Genomic DNA, 25,327 nt, shown 5'->3' on the forward strand with positions numbered 1-25,327 from the left:
CCGGTGGTGGGTGTACACCCAGGACCCCATTCCAACCTAAAGTGGCCTGGTCTCAGTTATCTGATGAAAGTTGCAAGCGAGAATTTCATCATCGCTTGCGGCTGGGATTGGCATCGTCCCCCACTCCTCCTGATGTCGAGGGTAAATGGGCGAGGTTTAGAACTGTGACTCATGCAGCTGCAATGGCTGCTTTGGGTACGCGGTCCAGACCTCCCCAGATATCCTGGCTGACAGAGGAGGTGTTCAGGATGGTTGAGAAAAAGCGACAGGCCCACTGTCATCGGCTACAGAATCCCACGTCAGAGAATGAGGAGGCTTACCGCAGCCTTCGCTCGGAGGTTCGCAGAGCCGTGAGACGCTGCAAGGATGGGTGGTGGTCGCGAGTTGCTGAGGAGATGGAGTCTGCCTCAGTGGCCCGCGATCACAAATCTCTATTTAATTCCATCAAAAAAGTAACCTGCAGCGCCACACCTATTACCATCATTAGGGGAAAAACGGTGATCCAATCTCCGACCCCCAGGAACAGATTTGCAGATTTGCTGAGCATTTCTGTGAGGTCCTGGGGGAGGGAAAATGCCTCAGCCAGGAAAACATCGTGGCACAAAGTGAGGATGACCCTGCTGAGGCTGCGGTGCCTCAAATATTGGAAGAAGTCACCCCCTGTGAATGGCTGGTTGAAATACCATCTGTTGAGGAAGTACTGAAGGCGATCCGAAGTCTGAGACCAGGAAAGGCAGCGGCCAGAGATGATCTCCCAAGCGAAATGCTGAGGGAGGGTGGCGTTTGTGCACAGACTGCCCTATATGACATTATAACAACAGTCTGCACCACTGGACGGGTTCCGCAGGATTATAAGGATGCCCTGGTGGTCCCCCTCTTTAAGAAGGGGGACCGCACAGACTGTAACAACTACAGGGGCATCTCACTCCTCAGTGTGCCGGGAAAGGTCCTGGCAAGGATTATTCAACATCGCCTCGCCAGGCACGCTGAGGAGAGGCTTGCGGAGCCCCAATGCGGTTTCAGGAAAGGGTGGTCCTGCATAGATGCCATATTTCTGTCCGTCTGCTACAGCAGAGGTGTTGGGAATTCCAACAAGACCTACATCTCTGCTTTATTGACCTGGTCAAGGCCTATGATACCATCAGTAGGCCTGGGCTCTGGGTTGTTCTTCGTGCTTTTGGAGTCCTTGGCCCTCTGCTCACGATCATTAAGGACCTTCATGATGGTGAGCGGGCCCGGGTAAAACTACGTGGACGGGAGTCAGAGCCATTCCCTGTACACCTTGGGGTGCGACAGGGATGTCCTCTGGCTCCCACATTATTTAACATCTATTTTGACCACGTAGTTCGTGAAGCCTTCAATAGCTGTACCGGGGGAATCTCCATTTGGTACAGATATAATGGGAGGCTGATCGATGCCCGGGTGCAGTCAAGGGATGGCTCCCTATTGCTCAACCACGTTATGTATGCCGATCATTTGGTAATAGCTGCTCATTCAGAGGAGGAGTTGGAGACGCTGCTGCTGAGACTGGAGCGTGCCACTAAGAGATGGGGCCTTACCATCAGCCACACCAAAACTAAGCACCTACCTGAGTATTTTGTACCATCGGACACTCCACCCCCACAACTCCCAATCGGTGATGGGACAGTTGTGGAGAGAGTGGAGAGTTTCCCATACCTAGGCAGTGTGCTTATGACCGGCTCCAGTTTAACAGCAGAGGTCTCACTCCGAATCAGTCGAGCGGCAATGTCTTTTCATCGGTTGCGTAAGGCAGTTGGAGGTAGTCGCCCTCCAACAACAACGGAGGGCGGAGGAGCGACGCTCACAACAGCGAGCGGAGCGCCGGGTGGCTAAAGCACAGCGGGTTGGCACAGTAGGGGGCACAGGTGGTGCACCAGCCAGTCATCTCAGTCAGTCGACCCGTGGCACCTGGGTCTGCCCCGTGACCTTCTGCCCGCGGGCGTTCGACACTTCACGTGGCCTCAAGGTGCACATGGCCTGGCACAAGCGTCTTGGTGACGTCTCCGCCACTTAGTGGCGAAGGGCGGTTGTTGTTGTTGTCGTGTGTATATGTGTGTTCGTGTGCGTGTGTTTGTGTGTGTGGGAGTTGGGCAACATGGAGGAGACTACTCGGTACTTGGTCTCATCAGGCTGACCCGTAGTCTGTGCTTGAAGTTATAGAGGGATGGTGATGATATTTTGGCAATGTGAAGATAGGCATTTCAGAGTACGGAACATCTAATATCTGAGAGAGAATTGACTCTGTGTGTGTGGTGCGGCAGTGGGGAGGGTGACGGTTGCCAGAATGTCTCGTGTTTTTACGCATGGATTAGGGATTTCACCTGGAAGGATACTTTGAAGGGTTTCGGTATGATGTCTCGGAGTTACGTGTATTCATAGATAAAGATGCATATTTGGAGTGTATTCATGTTGAGTTTCTTAAACACAGGAGCAGATGGAGCCAAGTTGTTAGAGGTGGCCAGTCTTGCAACTTTCGTTTGGATGATGTGTAATTTGTGTAGGTAGGAAGCATTTGTACTGGCACAGACAATATTGCAGTAGCTGAGATACGAATACATTGAACTGTAGTGTAGAGTTAGGAAGCACGCCTGATGAAGCATTCTCTCAATGTTCTTGACCATCATCGGCCATCATCCCTCGTGTCCCAGAAGTCAGTATAAATGGTCCACATTTGTTTTTTGCGTTTAGTCAAAGTCGATTATATATATCTTTTTTTATAAACACGTGGCACAATTTCTCGCTGCTATGTGCCACTCATATCTTGCAACCCGAAGCCATGCAGTATTATGATTCACCGGATTATTATTATTATTTGTACCATATTACTCGCAACACGTGGCCTGGCACCAAAAACAAATATGGATCGGCTGCGAAAACCATATCTTTGAAACTAAACTATTTTATTTATCACATAAAGGCCCACTGAGCTGTGAGCTCTCTTTCACGGTTGACCTTGGTCACACGCGATAGCTCGCCACAGTGGCTGATATCATCATCATCATCACATGGCAATTCACAGCAGCAACCAAATAACCTAAACGCGTTTTGTTTCTAAACGCGGTGAAGGACAAAACCGGAGGAACCCGGAGAGCATTCCACGTGACCACCAAGTGGCAGGCCTCATGACTCCAAATATACAACAGGCATGGTCAGGGTCCGGGATCGAACCAACGGCCTCCTGCGTACCAGGCGAGGGAGATAACAGCTGTGCTCGTTCTCGACTCTGCGTGTTCCCACTTTCTTTTTTGTTCTGCGCCTCTCAGTGCAATTCCGAATGTTGCGTTCCTTGACCGCCCACCCACCCCCACCCCGCTTCACCAACTGAGAACCAAAACACCTGCCCCGTCACTCGCTTGATTGGAGGAGGAACACTCGTATCGTCGTCTCCCTCTCTGTAGATGCCAATCAACGGAGTGGGGGGGGGGGGCCTTTCCGAAGGTGCCCGTTAACATTTAGAAATGGCATCGGGAGAGACCCCCATCGCCTCTCCCCATTTGTCCGCCGTCACTGGCAGGCGAGTACAGCTGACAGATGGATGCATTTTGGCGCAAGAAAGGGGGGTGGTGGGGGGAGTAGGGGTGGGGGTGGCGTGAAGTGGCACGACGGCTGTGGGTTTCGCCGAGCGGATGGCTGGCACTTGGCTCGAAGCACCACCGAGCGCCTGATTTTCCTTTCGAGTGTTTTAATGCGGACGAGCTCAATTGAAGAGGTGTCCGTCTCCACGGAACGTTCTCGAGCACATTTCGACAGCCGTGCCTGGAGTCAGGGCCCATTCCTATACTGTGGAATTCCCCTACCGCGCTGGATAAGGTGAATGCCCTGAACCATCTAAAGAGAAAAAAAAAACCTGCTCACTGTTTAGCCCGGCATTTAGAGATAAAATATATGGTTGTGGATTCACTTAATTATTCTTTTAATTGCATGGTTTTCAAGTTTAAATGGAGGGTAATCGTTTACGTACGGGGGAGTGAGGGGTGAGGCTTGGTTTTAAGAGACTGGCGCCTTTAGAGGAGCAGCATAACATTTAATAGGTCGATGTGATTGGCGTTCTGAAAGGATTCTTCGTCGCTTACGACGCGGTGAGTCCGGACGGCTTGGTCAGAAAACAATTTGGTGGGTTGGTGGGGGGGGGAACAGAAAGTAAAATTTTAAAAAAACATTTTGTTCATCTTCAAGGTGAACGCAACTTCGAGTTGAGCCCTCCAATGAGGCCCTTCCCTTCGGTCCACTCAGCTTGCAATTTGCCCTGCGAAGCGTGCGACCGTTTTGAACACCAAAGCGCGAACCGCTCCGCCTTGGCCATGCTTCATTTGGCCGCCATGTGCTGGCGTTGTTGTGCTGAATGTTTAAAAAAAATGCGATTTGTATACTTCTTCAATTGATCCACCGTTCACCAGGGGGGATGCTCGTATTGCAGACGCTTGGGTGTGATCTTTTTTTACACGCTTTCTTTTAACTCACTCTGTTGTCGTTGTTGTATCCTCAAATCTTGTAACTCAATTTTAATCCACTTCCCAATGTGGTATCGACTGCACACTTGGTATACTTATGTCATACTGATGACAATACTATATTCTGTCAATAAAAAATAAAAGTAAAATATTTTTAAACATTATTTTTTATATGTTATGTTTCGCCTTGGGTCTAATTGTCCACGGTCAACTCACGTTGACCGGGGCCACTTCCTGGAGTCGTGGAGTTTGCCATCACTAGTACAATTAATAAAAGCGTGTTTTAAAAAAAAGTTTTTTTTAAAATATTACTTATTTCGAGGAACTTTGCCAATCACCGACAGGATGAATGCCTCCCAATGCCGTGTCGGTCCATACTTCACCCCATTGGCAAGTGGCGTGGGTCGGTGAAGGGCACAAATGACAGCGCCAAAGAAGTGGCTTATCATCACGTGGAAATTTACGACAGCCAAGTAATCTGAACACACGGCGATTTTTAGAAACGTGCGTTCAGAGTTTACGGCTTCTATAAATTTCCGCGCGATAAGCCACTCCGTTGAGCTATCATTTGTGGTCAGGTAAAAAATAATATATACATAATTGCCTGGTCGCATTGAGGAGGCACTACGGTAGCGAGATGTTAACTCTCTCTCCGAGTATGCAGGTCGTCGGTTCGATCATTACCCTTATGCCTGTATGTTTGGAGTTTGCGTCTCTCTCTCTCTCTCTCCCCGTGGTCGCGTGGATTTTTCTCCGGCTCCTCCGGTTTTCCCCTCCACATTTAGAATCAACGTCACGCGTTTAGAGTATTCGGCTGCTGTAACGTTTCCACGTGATGAGCCACTTCGTTGAGCTGTTATGTGTGGCCAGGTCGCTTCTGAAAAAGAGCTATATACCTGAGTAGGCCTTACCTGGTGAAATATAAAAAAAAACTTAAAATGGTTTGGTTTGCATTCTAAATGGTGAAGGCAAAATCGGAGGAGCCTGGAGAACAATCCATGTGACCACCATGGGGAGAGAGACGTGCCAACTCCAAATAAACAGCAGGAATTCGGGTCGGGATTGAACCCACGACCTCCTGCATACCAAGCGAGGGAGTTAACATCTCGGCCACGACGGCACACACTGCCTGCAACAAAGGCGCTTTTCTTTCCTTGAATGCCTTCCAAAGTGAAGAGGTATCGCCCTCCGCTCCCCCGTGTGTAATGCAATCTCACACTAATGCGCCCCAAATCAATGTGTGCCTAGTGGATATTATTTTTCAAGTTCAAATTAAACATTGCTTGGAGAACAAAATTAGTTTTTTTTTTGCTACGTTGGATATAACTTTTTTTATTTACAAACAGATGCATTTTCAAGCTGGGCACATTTATTTCATTATTTTTCAATCATCATAGATTGGTTTTATGCCCTCCCCATATCGTATGGCTTTTCTCCCCGGCTTGTATTTTTTCATTTTACCAATTTCTTTTGAAAGTCAGGGGCATCAAGAACCTAATACGACGGTAAACATCCTGTACCGGATCCAGCGAGTGCATTACAATTTGCGAAAGTCTGACAACTGATCGAATGAGTATTTGTAACGGCGTCGTTCTCTGGAAACGAGATGGTACAGGACTGCGTGGACCTGTCACCCGACCTGATCTGTTAAATTCAAAGTTTCCAGAGGTGGTTGAGTGCATCGAGGGAACGAGTTGCTGAGTCGGCGTCACCAAGATCATGTGGTTCGAATCTGGATCTCAGGCTCTGGAACTAATAAAGTCGAAGGTCTCGGCACGGTCACCAACAAACCCCATCACTTTAGTGCAGGGGTGGGAAACCTCTTTTCTGCCAAGGGCCATTTGGATATTTATACAACATCACTCGCGGGCCATACAAAATTATCAACATAAAAATTAGCCCGTTATATTTGGTCAAACATTTAATTAACTCACCCCTAATGTGACGGCTGGAACTGCTTCTCTTTAGTGAGGCGTGTGATGATGTTAGCTGGTATTGATTTATGTTGCTACTCGCAACTGCTTTTCCAGGTTTGCTCCTAGATTTATTTAATTTCGAGTCCCGCCTGCGGTTGCCTTGGCAGGGCCACACCAAATGATTTTGCGGTGCCTCATACGGCCCGCGGTTGCCGGACGTTCCTCTCTCAATGCCTCGCCACCTCTTCTCCATCGCCCGTTCCCTTCCCCTATCCCTCCCTTAGCCCCTCCACTCCCTTCCCGTCCCTCCCCTCTAGCCCCTTTTATGATTCCCCTCCCCCGCAAAGTATGCCGTGGGTTTAGCCGAGCGGGAGAAGGGCCACTGGTGGACGGCTGGCGCTTGGCTTGGAACACCACCGAGTGTCCGATATTCCTTTCGAGTGTTTTCATACGGACGGGCTCACTTGAAGAGATGTACAAAGAAGCAGCTCTGCGTGATGTCCTTCTCCACGGACCGTTCTCTAACACATTGCACAGACGTGCTGGAGTCAAGGCCAATTCCTATACTGTGGAATTCACTGGCCGTGTCGGATAAGGCGAATGCCCTGAACCATCCAAGGAGAAGGGAAAAAAAACTGCTAACTCTTTAGCCCGGCATTTAGAGATGCAATGTCTGGTTGTAGATTCACTTAATTATGATTTTAAATGCATGGTTTTAAAGTTTAAATGGAGGGTAATCATTTACGTACGGCGGAGGGAGGCTTTGGTTTTAAGAGACAGGCGCCTTGAGTAGGACAGCATAAAGTTTGGTCGATTGATTTGATTGGCTTTCTCGAAAGGATTCTTCGTCGCTTACGACGCGGTGAATCCGGAAGGCGCGGTCAGGAAACATTTTTTTAACAAAAAGTGTTGTATACGTACAAACGTGTTACTTTACACATTGCTTTACTCTCCTGCTGTAATGTTTTCTTGTTTCAATTACGATTCCCGCTTGTGCCGGCCCGCGCGTGGTTTGTGCCCGGCGGCAATTAAAAAAAAAACAAATTTTGGCGAAGGCGATGATTTGTGTATCCTCGTGCCAGACGGTGGCGTGTCCACTCCGCCTCACCGGTCTCTCGGCCTGGCGAACGATCGATTTGATCGAAGGGATTCAGATGAAAATGCACGCAGGGCAAAGGAAGGGGGTGGGGGGGGTACAAGTAGACAAGCAAACTGGTTAACAGCCGAGGGAACCTTGAGAATCAACAGATATGTTGGCTCAATTAAAAGTAAAATATAGAGGCAGAGCGGTGTTTTTATTTTTATTTAAACGGTCGCTCCGGTGTGACGGGCAGCCCGCTGGACTTGCAATCCAGCGATCGCCGGTGCGTTTCCATCTCCCGACGCGCCAGTTTACTGGACATCTGTGAAAAAGAGCTTTATAGCTCATCTGATTCCTCCAGTATACATGGATATTCTGATTCTGAAACAATGGGTAGGTGGCAAGTTTTTTTGAATTCCCCGCCCACCACCGCCTCTGTCCACTGAGCGGCATAACAGGTTACATCATATTCTTGGTTCTTTCGGTAAAGTCACCACGTAGAAAGGGAAACAATACAATAATAAAAATATAAAACAATAAAATTCTCACGACGTTTCGACTGCAACACAAGCAATCATCATCAGGTGTGGTTTTCATCAGGTGTGGTTTTAACACCTGATGATGATTGCTTGTGTTTCAGTCGAAACGTCGTGAGAATTTTGTTTTACATTTTTATTATTTTATTGTTTCCCTTCTACGTGACTTTACCGAAAGAACCAAGAATATGAATCCCTGCAGTCACGAAAGCTTTAAATCAAAGGTTACATCACAGTCTACGATTGGTATGTCGTGCATGGTGGGGTAAAGTGTGGGTACTTCCACCTGTTCCAAGTGGCCAGTGTGGAAGGGAATGTCCAAATACGGGGTGCCACGGTGGATCGAGATGTTAACTCCTTCGCCTGGTATGCAGGAGGTCGTGGGTTCGATTCCGACCCTGATACCCGCATGTTTGGAGTTTGCGTGTCCCTTGCCTGGTGGTTGCGTGGATTTTTCTCCGGGTCCTCCGGTTTTCCCCCCTCCACATTTAGATGTTTGCCCAGCGTGGAAGAGTAGGCCAAAATCATCTCTTCGAGGGGGGCCTCCGCTACAGCTCGCTCTAGTGAAGGCCCCTTCCGCCCCACATGGGCTGGAGCAGTAAATTGAAATAATTAAATAATTACTTCCCGTAAAGTCACGTAGAAGGGAAACAATAAAATAATAAAAATATAAAACAATAAAATTCTCACGACGTTTCGACTGCAACACAAGCAATCATCATCAGGTGTGAAAACCACGGCAAGAAAATTTGAGCTATAAAATTTTTTCTTGCTGTGGTTTTCACACCTGATGATGATTGCTTGTGTTGCAGTCGAAACGTCGTGAGAATTTTATTGTTTTATGTTTTTATTATTTCATTGCTTCCCTTCTACGTGGTGACTTTACCGAAAGAACCAAGAATATGAATCCCTGCAGTCACGAAAGCTTCAAATCAAAATGTAATTACTTCCCGTCTATTATATTATTCAAAGCGCCTCGTAGATAACGGGCGGCATTGCTCATATCCAGTGGTGGCCCCTGAACCGGCGGTGGAAAGTCGACGTTCACGTGGCGGGGGCGACTTTTTCCCTCCACGTGTAGACTCAACGTGCGTTGCAGAGTGTTTGACCGCAATGCATTTCCACGGGATGTGCCGCTTTGTTGAGCTGTCGTTTTTTCGCCAGATCGCTTCTGAAAAATAATGAACTATTATCGCTCGGTGGGCCTTACCGGGTGAAATAAAACAAAAGTAGTTTTTTTTTCGTTTCAAACATCAAACACACATCTTCACTTCAACCCGTTTCAGTTCCTCCCTTAAAATAATCACCATAGCTTCTCCCCTAGCCCATCCCGGCCCCACCAGCTCCGACGATGCTTCAAATATCTCACACACCCCCCCCCCCCACTGCACGCCCCCCCGACAACGACCCACACAGCATGGGAGGAGGCCCTCATCCAGCGGCGGATTGACGCACGCGCGCGTACGCCAAGTTAGCAACGCAGCGAGCGACGCGGCCGGAGCTTTACGCCTTACAGCTCAGTGTGCCTTACGCGATGAAATATAAATTGCTTGACTTTCGTTTGTGCCGTTCCAAAGACCGCCCACTTGCTAACTGTGCGTAGAATGGTACTCATTTCGTGGAAGATGGATTGGATGATGCTCGGTTGAGATGACGCACTGGTGGTGGTCGTAGATTTACCGTGAGACAAGAAGTTGCAAAAATCTGGATTCGTCAACGAAAACCACCACCACTGCTTCTCTGGCATACTGCAACAAGTCTCAGTAAATTGTACATCGATAATGAAGAGATAAGCGAAATGAAAAATAGATAGCAAATCATAATCGCAATAGAAAAATGATTCCATTTTTAAAAATAAATAATAAGTTAAATATAGGTTATTACCAATTTGATTGCCGTATCTAACTTTTCTGTATCGGCCATATTATATTAAATATGCCATATAATTAAAATCTGCCATATTGATTTAAAGCTTTCGTGACTGCAGGGATTCATATTCTTGGTTCTTTCGGTAAAGTCACGTATTTATATTTTTATTATTTTATTGTTTCCCTTCTACGTGACTTTACCAAAAGAACCAAGAATATCTGCCATATTATTTAAATCTGCCATATTAATATAATATTAATTGTAATAATTGTATTCATTAATTGTAATACTGAATAATTATTTTAATAATAAATTGTAATAATTGTACTAATTAAAAATTGTAACAATTAACCAAAAAAACCTGCCATATTAATTGTAATAATTAATTGTCATAATTTTAAATTGTAATAATTTAACCACATTTAAGCTGCCATGTTATATTAATTGTAATAATTAATTGTAAATAATAATAATTGTAATAATTAATTGTAATCATTTCAAACTTTTCTATAATAAAAAAGAAAATATCTGCCATATTAGTTGTAGTACAGATACGACCTGAAGCGTGACGGCATGACATTTAGGAATTTAAAAAAAACGTAGCATCCAGGAATAGGTTTTACCCTTTTAACTGGCACAAAAACTGACACCTTTATTCAAGGCATCATGTTTGCAATAACCACAACACAAGCAGTCAAAATGCAAACAAAAAAGACAACTCTGATAATAATATGCACTGTCCTTGAATTTGATTGGTCCGCACCCGAGACGGCTTTCTTTAGAGCCTAGTCTCCACTGGTGTTGGACCAGAGGACGCCAAAAGGCGTACAACTCAAAAACAGCGCACTATCAGAGTATTGAGGGCTCGGGGTGAGCATTTACATTATGAGACCTCCTTTGCCAGTAACAAGATATAGGAATAGGTTTTACCCTTTTAACTGGCACAAAAAACTGACACCTTTATTCAAGGCATCATGTTTGCAATAACCGCAACGCAAGCGGTCAAAATGCAAACAAAAAAGACAACTCTGATAACGTAGCAAAAAAAAGACAACTCTGATAACGTAGCATCCATTTAGAAAAAAACGCAGTGCAAGCGACGCACGTGAAGCGGTCGCTTACAAGCAAATTCACTCGTCGACGTTGGCAGCTGGGCTTGGATGATGCTCGTGTGAGATGACGTAACGAGCGTGCCTAACTCGAGCAGCGAGAACTCGAGGAATTTGTGGAGCGGCCCTTCGGGGACCAAGGCTGCCCTTTTAACGTCTGGCTTATGTTGACGAGGCAACCGTTATGCCAAATGCATTTACAATTCGAATGAGCAATTTCGTTGTGTGTGTTTTTTTCTCTCTATTTTTTTTTGCCACCCCCTTCAAAAACCCCTCGAGTCAAACTTAAGGATGAGTTGAACTGCACCGTACTTTCAGACACACTTACAGGAAGGCACACGAGGGGGTGAGGGGCCAGCACCACGCCCGGCCACCTTTGTCTCCCCAGCGGCGGTGTTTACTACACACCGCACCCAGGTACTCATTTGATTCTGAGTCGACCTAGGGGAGGCCCAGGACCGGTTCAGATAATCGTCACCGGTGTCGGCCGTGAGCGGGACTCGAACTCGGGTCGCCAGGTTCGTAGGGCAGCGTAGCGCTAACCGCCAAACCACCGCTCCCCCACACAAAGTCACGCGCACATGCGCACGCACGCACACGCACGCATGCACAAAACTAAGCAAGCGACACAACGGAGGGGGGTTAGATGGGGGTTGGGGGGTGTAAAATATCTGCTAAAGCTGTACGAGCCGTGGCAAGTGGGACGTGCTCGTTGGGTGTAATAATCGGGACAAGCCATGCTCACTGGACAAGCCATGCGGCGGGGGTGACGTGACAAATCGTTCCTGTATAAATCATAATAATAATGATGATGGGAGAGACTTTGACTTTTAAATAACATTTATTGCCGCCAGCAGCAACAGCTATGGAGGCGATTCCAATATGAAAATACACAAAGTCACCAGCAACACAAATCAAATCAAATGCTATAAATCCACGCGCTAAATGCACCGCGCACAACACGAAATAAAAGCCACGTGGTGGTGTTCATCGCGCACGCCACGGTGACGAGCGAGCGCTTCAGAAGGTGAACACGTGGAGGGTGCCGTCCACAGAGCGGGGCTTGTCCGGCTCCCCAACGTCGGAAGAAGACGCGCTGCACATCACCGACACGTGTGTGTGGTATGGGAGGGAGGAGAAATAAAACAAAAACGCAACGTGCTGGGGATTAGCGAGCCTCGTGCGCCGTGATGCCATTACGATCGATGCTCCTTCCAGATCCCCGGCTCGCGGCATCAACGATGTTGGGTTTCCCGCAAAGAGCGCCCGGGTTTTTGGCATTTTCACTTTGTCGTCGTCGTTTGGTGTCAATCTCAGAAGTCGTCGTCGTCACCATCGCAGCAGCTCACGTTTACCTCGCCACTTTAGCGAGGTGTTTACTACCTCGCCTGGAGGTCGGAGGTGCCATTCCCGACCCTGACGCCTGCTGTATATCTAGAGTTTGCGTGTCTCTCTCTCTGTCTCTGTCTCTTCCTCTCTCTTCGCGTGGTCGCGTGGATTGTTCCTGCGGGTCCTCCCGGTGTTTCCCTCCACGTTTAGAGTCGACGTCGACGCGTCCGGAATATTTGGCCGCCGTAAATGTACACGCGGTGACGATGAACCCACTTCGGTTTGTGACGGTCAGGGTCGCTTCTCAAAAAAGAGCTGAGCAGCTCAGTGGGCCTTACACACGGTAAAATAAATAAGTAATATATATTTTTAAAAAACTTTTTTTTAAAACACGCTTTAATGAAATGTACCGGTACGAGTAATGGCAGAACTCCACGACTCCAGGAAGTGGCCCCGAAGCTTGCCACGACGTAAGGGGGACCGTGGCCAATCACAGCCAACGTCAGTTGAGCGTGGACAATTAGAGCCAAGCCGAGACATAACATATAAAAAATGATGTTTAAATATTTTTTATTTATTTTGTTATGATAGAAAATAGTATTGTCATCAGTATGACATAAGTATACCAAGTTTGCAGTCGATACCACATTGGGAAGTGGGTTAAAATTGAGTTACAAGATTTGAGGATACAACAACAACAGAGTTAATAAAAAGCGTGTAATAATAATAAAAAATGTGTAAAAAATTAAAAAATAGTTTCATTTAGTCTATACTGTACATCTATATGGGTCTCTATGTATCTATAGAGAAATGCTCTGATATTATGTGATGCATTGCCTTTGAAACTGATTGGTGTCTCTGATGTGGACCAATCAGTTTCAAAGACAATGCATCATCATAGACAACCAGAGGAGCATGTTTTATTTTGATTTAAAGCTTTCGTGACTGCAGTAATTCATATTCTTAGCTCTTTCGGTAAAGTCACGTTGAAGGGAAACAATAAAATATATATAAAACAATAAAAAATCTCACGACGTTTCGACCATAACACGTCGTGAGAATTTATATTGTTTTATATATTTTATTATTTTATTGTTTCCCTTCAACGTGACTTTACCGAAAGAGCTAAGAATATGAGCATGTTTTATGTTTGCATGTTCACCACAAGTGCGTGTGTGGTGAACGCAGAGATGATTCCTTGCAAAAGGTTTCAGTTTGGCGTTTTAACATCTTAACACAACTATTTTTTTTGCCAGAAATGGTCAAAACTATTGTTACGTAACATTCTTACCCGCTCCCTACTGGGACATCCGTAAGAAACGGAGCTTGGCAGCCCAGCGGATTCCTCTGGTCTCTGAATACATATTCTGATTCTGCATCCACTTCCTCCGCGCTGCCTCACGGCTTCCCTCCGGCCTCTCCTGGTCTTACTCCCCTAGCAACAACATATCTGTTAGACCGACGTTTCGTTGACAACGGGACCACGTTTCGCAGGTATAGGGTCGGACACCAACAACAACAACAAAAGTATGACTTCCCAAGCTCCGTCGATTTCGAGTTCTAGCAACGCATGGCACTTCACGGAATTAAAAAAAAATTGTGAACATTGAGCGGTCTGGTTATCAATGGATACTTGGCGACACGGCCGCCTTTTCGCCAACGGGGGTGGTGGGTGCTTGGGACAAAGTTTCCCACCCTCTCCTCGCAAACTCAACGCCGAGTTACGCCGTTCATAATTCGGAGCTGCGCGCCGAATAGTGCTTGGGTTTAACATTAGTGGCTGCACGGTGGTTACGGTCCGTATATGTGCAGAACGTTTCACTTTTTTGGATAAGGGGATAGGCGGAGTTGGACTTCTTCTATATTTGGAAGGGTGGGGGGGGGGGGGCAGGGGTTCGTGTGCCGCCTCCCAACCATGAGAGGAACCGGAGAAAAATCCACGCGACCACGGGGAGAGAGACACGCAAACTACAAATATACAGCAGCAGGCGTCAGTGTCGGGATGGGAACCCACGACCTCCTGCATACCAGGCGAGGTAGTTAACATCTCCTAGCCACCTTGATGATGATGAGAGAGAGACACGCAAACTCGAAACGTACAGCAGGCGTCAGGGTCGGGATGGGAACCCACGACATCCTGCATACCAGGCGAGGTAGTTAACATCCCTTAGCCACCGTGGCATCAGGGTCGGGATCGAACCCACGACTTCCTGCACACCAGGCGAGGCAGTTAACACCTCGCCACCTTGGCGCCCGGTTTCCAGTGAAGGGAGCATGAAGGGTAAAAGGAAGGAGATAGCGAGAGGGCGAGAGGGTAGAGAGAGAGAGAGCGAGAGTAGGGATTGTCGCATCTGAGCAGCATAGCTGGTAATAAAAAACACGCAAGATTGGTTAAAATATATATCGCTGGCGGTTCGCATCGCCTGTGGATGTAATAACAAGGCCCTGGGTAATGGAGCTGTAGAGTGGTGCCGGTTTAATGGGGCCTCTATGTCTCGCTGGACGTGTGGAATAACGGAATGAATAAAATCATCAGCCGCAGATGACCGCCGAGATGTTTGCCATTCCCTTCTCCTCCGCTAAACACCACCCCTCGCACTCTCCGACCAAATTAAATGCACGGAGGGTACAAGCGGAAATACTTTGCGATTTAAAAATTCCGAGGTCCGTTTGGTTTAATTCCCCATTAAATATGGACTCCCGTTACTAACCGATCGAAAATCTGCTGCGTTTGTACGTATCATTCGGGCCTTTTTTTACTGTATTCAGCAGTTACATAATAGGCCGATGTTTCAGGCAATGGACCTTCTTCAGAGATATCACTTGACATCGTAAGGGTCCTGAGAAAAGTGGGGCATTTTTTTTTTACAGTTTTTGACATGACGGTAACGTTTTTTGTTGCTGTTGAGTGTAACGTAAAAATTGTAATTATATTCCAATTATAAACTCTTCATTCGTCAGCTTTCTCCATGTCACCATGCTCCACCTCTCCAATCTGTAGAAGGGCAATAGCTTGCTGAAATATCAGCCAACTATTTGTGTTTTTTTAATCTCTAATATGACCGTCTTAATTGTGGAAGGACCGCAGTGATTTAATTTTGTCATCTAAAGAAAATCTTTATTGATTTATAGTGCAGTAAGATGCTGCTGTGGTGTATAATCATTAGCATGCTGGACTTGAAATCCAAGGGATCAACACCGCTTTATTCCCCTGGCATCACAGTTGAAACAATGGTGCAATTTTCTTCAAGCCCTTTCTGCCTCTGTCCACCCAGCAGTATAATAAATGCCACAAATGAAGCACAACACCTTACTGATATTGTCAAGGAGCGTAAACCATCACGCAACTATGGTCATCCTCGCAGCAGCGGTTTTTGGCTAACCATCAAACAAAGACGGTCACTGCATCTCGCGCTCTCAGGTGCGCTTCTGCGGCCGTCTGGAACGCTCTTCCTTCCGATATTAGGAAACCACTGAAGCTAAGCACTTTTAAATCATCTCGATTGAAAACGAATTCCCTTAGAACTGCTTTTCGTGTTCAGTTTGTTGTCCTTTCCCCACGCCATCCAATTATCACGGTTGCCTACGTACGGTTTGAAAGAAGTTCAACATACGTACGTTAGTTGATATGCAGGTCACGTTTGGTGGGACACATTGTATTCCAAGACGTGTGGCTAGCGTGGAAGAACAGGCCAAGAATACCCCTCTAGTGGAGGGCCTTCCGCCAGCAGTGGTGTGAGCGAGCAAGTGCAGGCCTGTACCTTTACCTTAAAGGGGCAGTGTTGAATTGAAGCGTTTTTGTAACACTGAAATACAACGAATACTTTGACTCATTGCTGTGTTGTGCCGTGACCGCGTCGTGCGCGGTGACCTTCCCTGGACATCTGTGAAAAAAATGCGCCACGGCTCATCGGATCCCTCCATGTCCAAATCAAGAAATTCTGACCGACTCTGACACGGCCTCTGACCCGCCCGTCTCGCGCCGCATGTTTGCAGAAATACCGCTATCAGGATGAGGACCACACGCCCCCCGAGAACAGCCCCCCGCACTCCGGCAGCGAGATGAAGAGCCCCCCGGAGCTGGTGCACGTGGCGGAGAAGAGCCTCTCGCAAGTGGAGAACGTCCACGGATACGTGGCTCTCACGCAGCTCTCCCCCATGAAGGTAATCATCTAGGCCTCGGGCCTGCGTCTAGGCCTCGGGCCTGCGTCTAGGCCTCGGGCCTGGGTCGAGGCGTCGAGCCTCACGAAGGCGCGTGCCCCGGACGTAAGCCATTAACGCCAAACCTGACAGCCAAGCCTCTAACCATCGCACAGGCCTACCTAAATCTATAACCGTAATGCCTCAACAAAACCCCAAATCTATAAACCTCACTCAGATCTCTTACGTGAAGTTGGGCATCCTGGACCAAACCCCCCTAAGCCTAGCCCAGATCTTGGCCATCATTTCAACTATGACCTGAACACCCAACAATAGCTCTCTAACATCCTAATCCTACCCTTGACCCCTTAACCATAGGCCGAACTTAATCCTATACCCCAACCCATTACCTTTCACTCTAACCTCCAATGCTAAAACCCTAGTTCGAACATCATAACCCTAACCCATGAGCCCTAAACGCTTATCCTGTCTCCCGAACCATATCCCTAAACCCCCGACTCCTAAACCCTAACATTTTGACCCTTCCAGTCTCAATAAATTTCGTATTTTGATACTCAAAGACCCAGAGAACACCCCTCATGGTATTCTTCACCGCGACTCACGAACCTGGCCCATCGTTGTGGGATGTGGGTGACATCGCTGCCAGCTGGCAAAAAAAATATTTTTTACAATACAGTATTGTGCAAAATGATACGCAAAATATTTCATCATCCTTGACTTTATATAACAACTTACTTAACGTACACAGTATGTGGCGTGATGAAAACTCAACGCGTATTCAAATCCGTTACGTTTCCAGAAATCGTTCGCTCCCTTCTAAATGTTTATGTGGCTACGTACGAACCGAACGACCGCTACCCAGCGCGAGCCATCACATTTGGATTTACGGCACACTCAATGCATCGCAGCCACACAGTTACCGCATTTGCAGTCGCGTGAAATGGACACGCATTTTAACCTTAATTGCAACGGCGAATAATTCGCTGCCGCTTCGTGTACGCTCGCGCGCGCGCGTGTGCGCGCGTGCGTAAGTATAATTGCGGAAATTATTTTGGGAGGTGCTTTATTTTTCACCGCTGGGTAATGTGCTCCAAATTCTCGGGGTGCTGTGGGCAATATTTATTCATACCTGTTTACGTGTGCGCACACATGTTGGTTTACAAATTGGATTTGAATAAATTAAGGAGAGGGCATTTTTTTTTCCGCGGTGCAAACGTCCGCGCGCGTGCGTGTACGTGGAACTTCTTTGTCACCAATCTTGATTTGAAGCTTTCGTGACTGCAGAAATCCATACTCTTTGGTTATTTTGGTAAAGTCACGTAGGTAGAAAAATAAAATAAAAAATTATATACAGGGTGTTTTAAAAAGATGGACCCGATTTGAAATCGCTATATCTCTGCAACCACGAACCGCCCATGAATGAAACGCTTACCACTTGAAAGGGCGGGGCATAGAGAGGGCGGGGCATGGAGAGGGCGGGGCATGGAGAGGGTGGGGCATGGAGAGGGCGGGGCATGGAGAGGGCGGGGCATGGAGAGGGCGGGGCATAGAGAGGGCGGGGCATAGAGTTTCAAATGATTACCGCTAAATGCCTCTCCCAGCGCACAAACAGCCCCCAGCCTCAGTCATTCACAAGACAACACTGCCTCAACATTGGATAGGTCGCACGGGACCCTAAGACTTGGCGCTACACTCTTGGCCCCCAAGATCACCCCCAGACATCACCACACCCTGCGACTTTTTCTTGTGGGCATACGTCAAAGACCGTGTTTTTGTGCCACCATTAGCGACTAATCTGGATGACCTCAAAAACAGAATCACGGCAAGCGGTGACTTCAGTGGAAGAAGACACTTTGAGAGGCGTTTGGGACGAATTCAACTATCATCTCGATGTTCTCCGTACAGCAGATGGAGGACACATAGAGCATTTATAAAATGGCTAGTAAAACGTGATAACTCATTAAACCGTTTGTAACTTTTTGTGTAATTGTAACATGTTGCCATCGTGAAATATACTGCTTTGAAATTTGGTCCATCTGTTTTGAAACACCCTGTGTCACGACGTTTCGATTGCAACACAAGCGATCGTCCTCAGGCGGAAAAAAACAATGCAGCAGTAGAAGTGCTGAATCAGGAAGAACACAGCGAGAGAGCTGCTACAACAAGAGGTTATTTACGCTATTGTCACCGTACGTAGCCAATCAGGGGCGCCTTGGAAGGACAACAAACTGAACACAAAAAGCAGTTCTAAAGAAATCGAGATTTTCAGTCTACACTTTAAAATGAACGTCGCGTTGTATAATGAACCGTATGAAAATGAGAATGGATTGCGCTCAGGTCTGGAGGGAGTTTGGCAGAGGCCCATGTCGTGAGATTATTGAAGCAGAATTAGAATTAATGGAGTTGACCTGTTTTGAGCTTTGATACAGAATTGTCCAAGAATGTGTTTGGTTCCCCAAGTGGGCATTTCTTTTCCCCTCTCTTAAAGATACATTTTGGTGTGGCGAGATAATGCTGCGTCGTTTCATTTGTGTTTTCAACGACGTACAGTATATTGAGCGGTAAGGGGGGGAAAAAACAAACAGCTCACGTGGAATCAAAGGAACGGGGACACGTGTGGGAAAACAATGAGTGCCCCGTTTCTGACCAGGTAAATCCCACTGAGCCAGTGGTGTCGATGATGATGATGGTGGTGGTGGTGATAGTGATGATGATGATGATTGCAATGATGGCAGTAATGCTTTCATAAGGGTTCAGGGCGTTCATCATTTCTCTTCTGTCGTTGACTCGAACGCAGATGCTTTTGTACCATTTTCTCCTCGTGATTTGTTCTCTCCCTCGTGATTTTCTCTCAGTCATGATTTTTTTTCTCTCCCTCGTGATCTTTTCTCTTCGTGATTTTTTTCTTCTCTGTCGTGATTTTTTCTCTCCCTCGTGATTTTCTCTCAGTCATGATTTTTTTCTCTCCCTCGTGATCTTTTCTCTTCGTGATTTTTTCTTCTCCGTCGTGATTTTTTCTCTCCTTCGTGATTTTCTCTCAGTCATGATTTTTTCTCTCTCCCTCGTGATCTTTTCTCTTCGTGATTTTTTCTTCTCTATCGTGATTTTTTCTCTCCCTCGTGATTTTCTCTCAGTCATGATTTTTTTCTCTCCCTCGTGATCTTTTCTCTTCGTGATTTTTTTCTTCTCCGTCGTGATTTTTTCTCTCCTTCCTGATTTTTTTCTCTCCTTGATTTTTTTCTCTCCCTCGTAATTTTTTTGTCTCCCTCGTGATTCTTTTCTCTCTGTGATTTTTTTCTCTTCATTATTTTTGCTCTCCGTTATTTTTTTTGTTTCCCTCGTGATTTTTTCTCACTCGTGATTTTTATTCTCTCCCTTGTGAATTTTTCTCTCCTTCCTGATTTGTTCCCTCCTTTCTCATTTTTTTCTCTCCTTCGTGATTTTTTTTGTCTCCCTCGTAATTTTTTTGTCTCACTCGTGATTTTTTCTCTCCGTGATTTTTTCTCTCCATTATTTTTGCTCTTCGTGATTTTTTTGTCTCCCTCGTGATTTTTTCTCTCACTCGTGATTTTTATCCTCTCCCTCGTGAATTTTTCTCTCCTTCCTGATTTGTTCCCTCCTTCCTCATTTATTTGTCTCCTTCGTAATTTTTTTGTCTCCCTCGTGATTTTTTCTCTCACTCGTGATTTTTTTATCTCTCTCGTAATTTTTTCTCTCCTTCCTGATTCTTTCTCTACCTCGTGATTTTTTTCCTTCTCCCTCGTAATTTTTTTCTCTCCTTCATGATCTTTCTCTACTTCGTGAAGATTTTCTTCTCCCTCGTGATCATTTATCTCCCTCGCGATGTTTCTCTCCTTCCTGATTTTCTCTCTCTTTTTCCCTCCCTCGTGATTTTTTTCCTCTCGCTGGTGACTTTTTAAATGTGATTAAAATGTATTTTTTCTTATATATATATTTTTTCTTAAGATTTGTTTTTCCATTGTGTCGAGAAGTGAGCCAGCCTTTAACCCCGGGCTGGCCCCCAGTTTCTCGACTGCACGAGTGCCAGCCGCTCATCGGTTTCGCCTCATCTAGGCCGCTCCGATGTTCAATTTGTTTGTCTTTGATTAAAACGCAGGCTCTCGTTGGCAACGCGAGCGCAAACAAATTGGCGATGTTGCTTCGCGCTTAAATATTCGCGTATTCACCGATTCTTGAAATTTGCTTCATTGCAGTAATAGTCTCGGAGAGGGGCTGAGCTCGTCGCAAACCAATGACGAGGTGTTGAAACCCCAGTAGATAATCGATTACGGTAGATCATCGATTACAGTAGATAATCGATTACGGTGGATAATCGATTACGGTAAATCGTCGATTACATTAGATCGTCGATTACGGTAGACCATCGATTACGGTAGATTATCGATCATCTGGTGGCTTCGTGGGGGGGGTTGGGGGGGGTGAAGAGGGCGCCGGATTTTCTATTTAAAATATAAAATGTTTGCACAAGCTTGTAAAACGTTATGTTTTTTTAGGTGTTGTGTATAGATTTTTTTGCGTGTTTTAAATTTGTTTACTATGGGCAATTGGCATAAATGTACATACAAATAGACAAACATACTGTCAAAGGTTACTTTTATTTACTGTACCGTACTTATAACCTCCAATCTCGACGACTCTGCATTATGGGGTGATGCACGTAGTACTGCCTAGGGGCCGTCCATAAATGACGTCACGCACCTGGGGGGGGAGGTCAGACATTTGTGACGATGTGTGACGAGGGGAGGAGGGGTTTTGAGAAATGTGACGTCACATTCAAATGCGCAACTTTAAATAAATATAGACCACACGTTCTACTTAATTGAATAGACTTTTTATTAAATGTTTTCTCCTACAACATCAGAGTGCAGCGCCACATTAAATACGCGCTACAATGACAATAGTTTAAAGCGATTTGAAGCATGTTTTTTTTTGGGGGGGGGGCAGAGGTTTGTGACGTCATATTAGAGGGGGGGTCTGACCTCTTGTGACGCCGTGTGACGAGGTGGGGGGGGGTCAAAAATCGTCCAAAATCGCGTGACGTCATTTATGGATGGCCCCCTACTCTCTTGTTTCAACACAACCACGTGTTTGACGATCGCGGGACTAATGCGGCCTTTAGACCGGTGAATTACACAATGCAACTTTTATTTCTCGAGTTATTAGTCGTGAAACAATGTATAGACACATGCAGTATTTTCACGGTTTAAGTTATATGTACTGTATCATGTACCGTATGTAATCGTTTGTTTTTATTAATGTATTTTTTTTAATGTAGTTATTAGTCATGAAACAACGTATATACATATTCTTGGTTCTTTCGGTTAAAGTCACGTAGAAGGGAAACAATAAAATAATAAAAAATATAAACAATAAAATTCTCACGACGTTTCGACTGCAACACAAGCAATCATCATCAGGTGTGAAAACCACAGCAAGAAAATTTTGCTTGTGTTGCAGTCGAAGCGTCGTGAGAATTTTATTGTTGCTGTGGTTTTCACATCTGATGATGATTGCTTGTGTTGCAGTCGAAACGTCGTGATAATTTTATTGTTTTATATTTCTATTATTTTATTGTTTCCCTTCTACGTGACTTTACCGAAAGAACCAAGAATATTAATCCCTGCAGTCACGAAAGCTTTAAATCAAAATTTTACGTATATACGTGCAGTTTTTTTATTGTTTGAGTCGTACGTGTGTCGTGTACAACAGACTGTATATACCTGACACAACTCAAAGCATAGCCGCTTTGTTGTTGTTGTCACGAACACGTGGTGGTGCCGATAGCCCGACTGGGCTTACATCCTTTGGGGCGATTTTCGCCGGAACCGGCCCACGGGACTGCCGGATAACGTTGGAAGCAGCCGGATAATCTCGCGAACGGATAATCTCGCGCCCAGATTATCGATCATCGACTGCAGCCGGCGTGCTTTTTTGTTCTTAATTTCTGCACTCGTAGCTCGGCGCCGGTGAGACTTCACCGTGGGGGAGGGGGGGGGTTAAGTCAGAACGCGCGTGCTTGTGGAAATTCCACGTTCCCATGGGCGAGGCCGGTCACTCCATAGAGAGACCACAATTGACAATTGCAGGAGACGGTTCTTCTGGGGGGTGGGTGGGTGGGTGTGTGGGGGGAGGAACGCCGTTGTCTCCCCAGTGGCGATGTTTTCTACGACACACCGCACCCAGGTACTCATTTGAGGCTGAGTAGACCTAGGGGGGAGGCCCAGTACCGGTTCAGATAATCGTCACTGGCGGGTGTTGGTGGTGGCCGTGAGCGGGAACCGAGCTGGGGCCTCTGCCGGGTTCGTAGCGCGGCGTAGCTTAACCGCTCCGGGGATCCAATCTGGATTCCCGGGACGCGGCTAACATCAGTGGCGGGTGACAGCTGAACCACGCCTGCCTTTACTGCCGATACGTCCCCTTGACAAACCCACATGGTCAAGTCAAGTCAAGCAATTCCCCCCCCCCCACCCCCCCCCCCTTCTTATATGTTGCCTGATAGAGTGCGGGGAGACCTCGATGCAGCAGTGGATTGGCAACACAACAACAAACAAACAACAACCGCCATTCGCCACTAAGTGGCGGTGACATCGCCACGACGCTTGTGCCAGGCCATGTGCACCTTGAGGCCACGTGAAGCGTCGAACGCTCGTTGGCAGGAGGTCACGGGGCAGACCCAGGTGCCACGGGTCGACTGACTGAGACGACACACGTATATTTTAATGATCGTCACCGGTGGTGTTGGCGGCCGTGAGCAGGAATTGAACTCGGGTCTCTGCGGGATTCGAAGCGCGGAGCGCTAACCGCTGTGCCACCGCTCCCCCAACACAAGCACACCGCATGATTATTACATATTTATTTACGCGGTGTTATTGCTTCTGAACGGTGGCTCATCAGATAACCAAAAATTACGACAAACAAAAGTATTCAAATCTTGACGACAAAGAATCCGGCGCGTAGATTACGAATGTGGCATTCACGGGAAATTGGCGGATGTGGCGGTGGTGGTGGTGGTGGCGGTGGTGTCATGAGGACGCTCGTCAGATAATTGCGGAGCGTTAAACGACATTACGCGCAGATGCCTCGCAAATTGTGTCGTAATTTATCTGGCGATGCCATCGTTGATCATCCCTCGCCTTCCAGAAATGAAATGCTGGTCTCTGTAAGTAAAAACAAAGATAACTGACGTTGTTTTTTTTTCCTTCACGGATTTAATTCCGGAATTTGCGAGACGGAGAGAGATAGGGCAGGCTGGGAAAAAATATATATATTGGAGATACGTTATCGACGTTTATATATATTTTTTTTAGCCAGCTGATCATCTTTCAAGGGACCCAGGGTATTTGGGACGCATTTGCAAGAGTGGCCTGGGCTGCGGAAATGTCATTGGGACCCATAGAGATCCATAGAGACGCACAGAAACTCACAGAGACACAAAGATATACAGAGAGACCAGGAGATACATAGAGACTCTTAGAGATACGTAGAGATACATAGAGATTCATAGAGACACACTGAAGCCCACAGAGACACATAAAGATACAGAGAGACTGAGATACGTAATTATCAATACATAGAGACCCATAGAGATGCATAAAGATTCATGGAGACACATAGAAACCCAGAGAGATGCATACAGACACAGAGAGAGACCGAGAGATACATAGAGAATGACTGATACATAGAGAACCATAGTGACGTAAGTGATACAGAGATGTTCAAAGAGATAATAGAAACCCACAGAGATACATAGAGATACAGAAAGACCAAGAGATACATATCGAGTCAGTGATACATAGAGACCCATTGAGATACATAGAGATACACAGAGATACCAAGAGATACCTAGAGAACCATCGATACATAGAGACCCATCGTGACACATAAGAGATACAAATAGATAATAGAAACCCACAGAGACACATCGAGATACAGAGAGACCAAGATATACATAGAGACCCATAGAGACACATAACGATGCAGATACATACAGATATACATAGTCTCAACATCAGCCACACGAAGAGGAAATTTACAGTTTCACACTGAGCCCCACACACTCATAGACTCACATAGAGACCCATGCACTAACATAGAGACCCATAGACCCACACAGAGTTCTAAAGATTAAAATTGAGACACACACGCATAGAGACCCATAGACTCACACAGAGATATATAGATTCACACTGGGACCCATAGACTCACGTAGGGACTCATGGCTTCACACAGATTTCTATAGATTCAAATTGAGACCAACACACATAGAGACCCATAGACTCACACAGATCTATAGATTCACACTGCAACCCATAGACTCACGTAGAGACTCACGAACTCACACAGATTTCTATAGATTCAAATTGAGACCAACACACATAGAGCCCATAGACTCACACAGATCTATAGATTCACACTGGGACCCATAGACTCACGTAGGGCCCCACGGACTCACGCACAGTGATCTATAGATTCACACTGGGAGCCATAGACTCACGTAGAGCCCCACGGACTCACGCACAGAGATCTATAGATTCACACTGGGACCCATAGACTCACGTAGGGACTCATGGCTTCACACAGATTTCTATAGATTCAAATTGAGACCAACACACATAGAGACCCATAGACTCACACAGATCTATAGATTCACACTGGGAGCCATAGACTCACGTAGGGCCCCACGGACTCACACAGAGATCTATAGATTCACACTGGGACCCATAGACTCACGTAGGGCCCCACGGACTCACGCACAGTGATCTATAGATTCACACTGGGAGCCATAGACTCACGTAGGGCCCCACGGACTCACGCACAGAGATCTATAGATTCA

At 46.4% G+C, this 25,327-nt stretch overlaps 1 protein-coding gene across 9 annotated transcripts in view; it reads left to right on the top strand.

Annotated features, from left to right (window-relative positions):
* The window catches only part of LOC116956329 (disks large homolog 2-like), a 539,014-nt gene that overhangs the window by 247,636 nt on the left and 266,051 nt on the right, over positions 1-25,327 (top strand). For all 9 annotated transcript variants that reach the window (XM_076054104.1, XM_032977873.2, XM_076054103.1 and 6 more), the window contains one exon: positions 16,309-16,476. In XM_076054104.1, the coding sequence (XP_075910219.1) occupies positions 16,309-16,476 (168 nt within the window). The remainder of the gene's footprint in view (positions 1-16,308; positions 16,477-25,327) is intronic.

The sequence above is a fragment of the Petromyzon marinus genome, chromosome 64 (assembly GCF_048934315.1).
Source record: "Petromyzon marinus isolate PM22_M1 ecotype Great Lakes invasive population chromosome 64, UKy_Petmar_22M1.pri1.0, whole genome shotgun sequence".
NCBI classification, from domain to species: domain Eukaryota; kingdom Metazoa; phylum Chordata; class Hyperoartia; order Petromyzontiformes; family Petromyzontidae; genus Petromyzon; species Petromyzon marinus.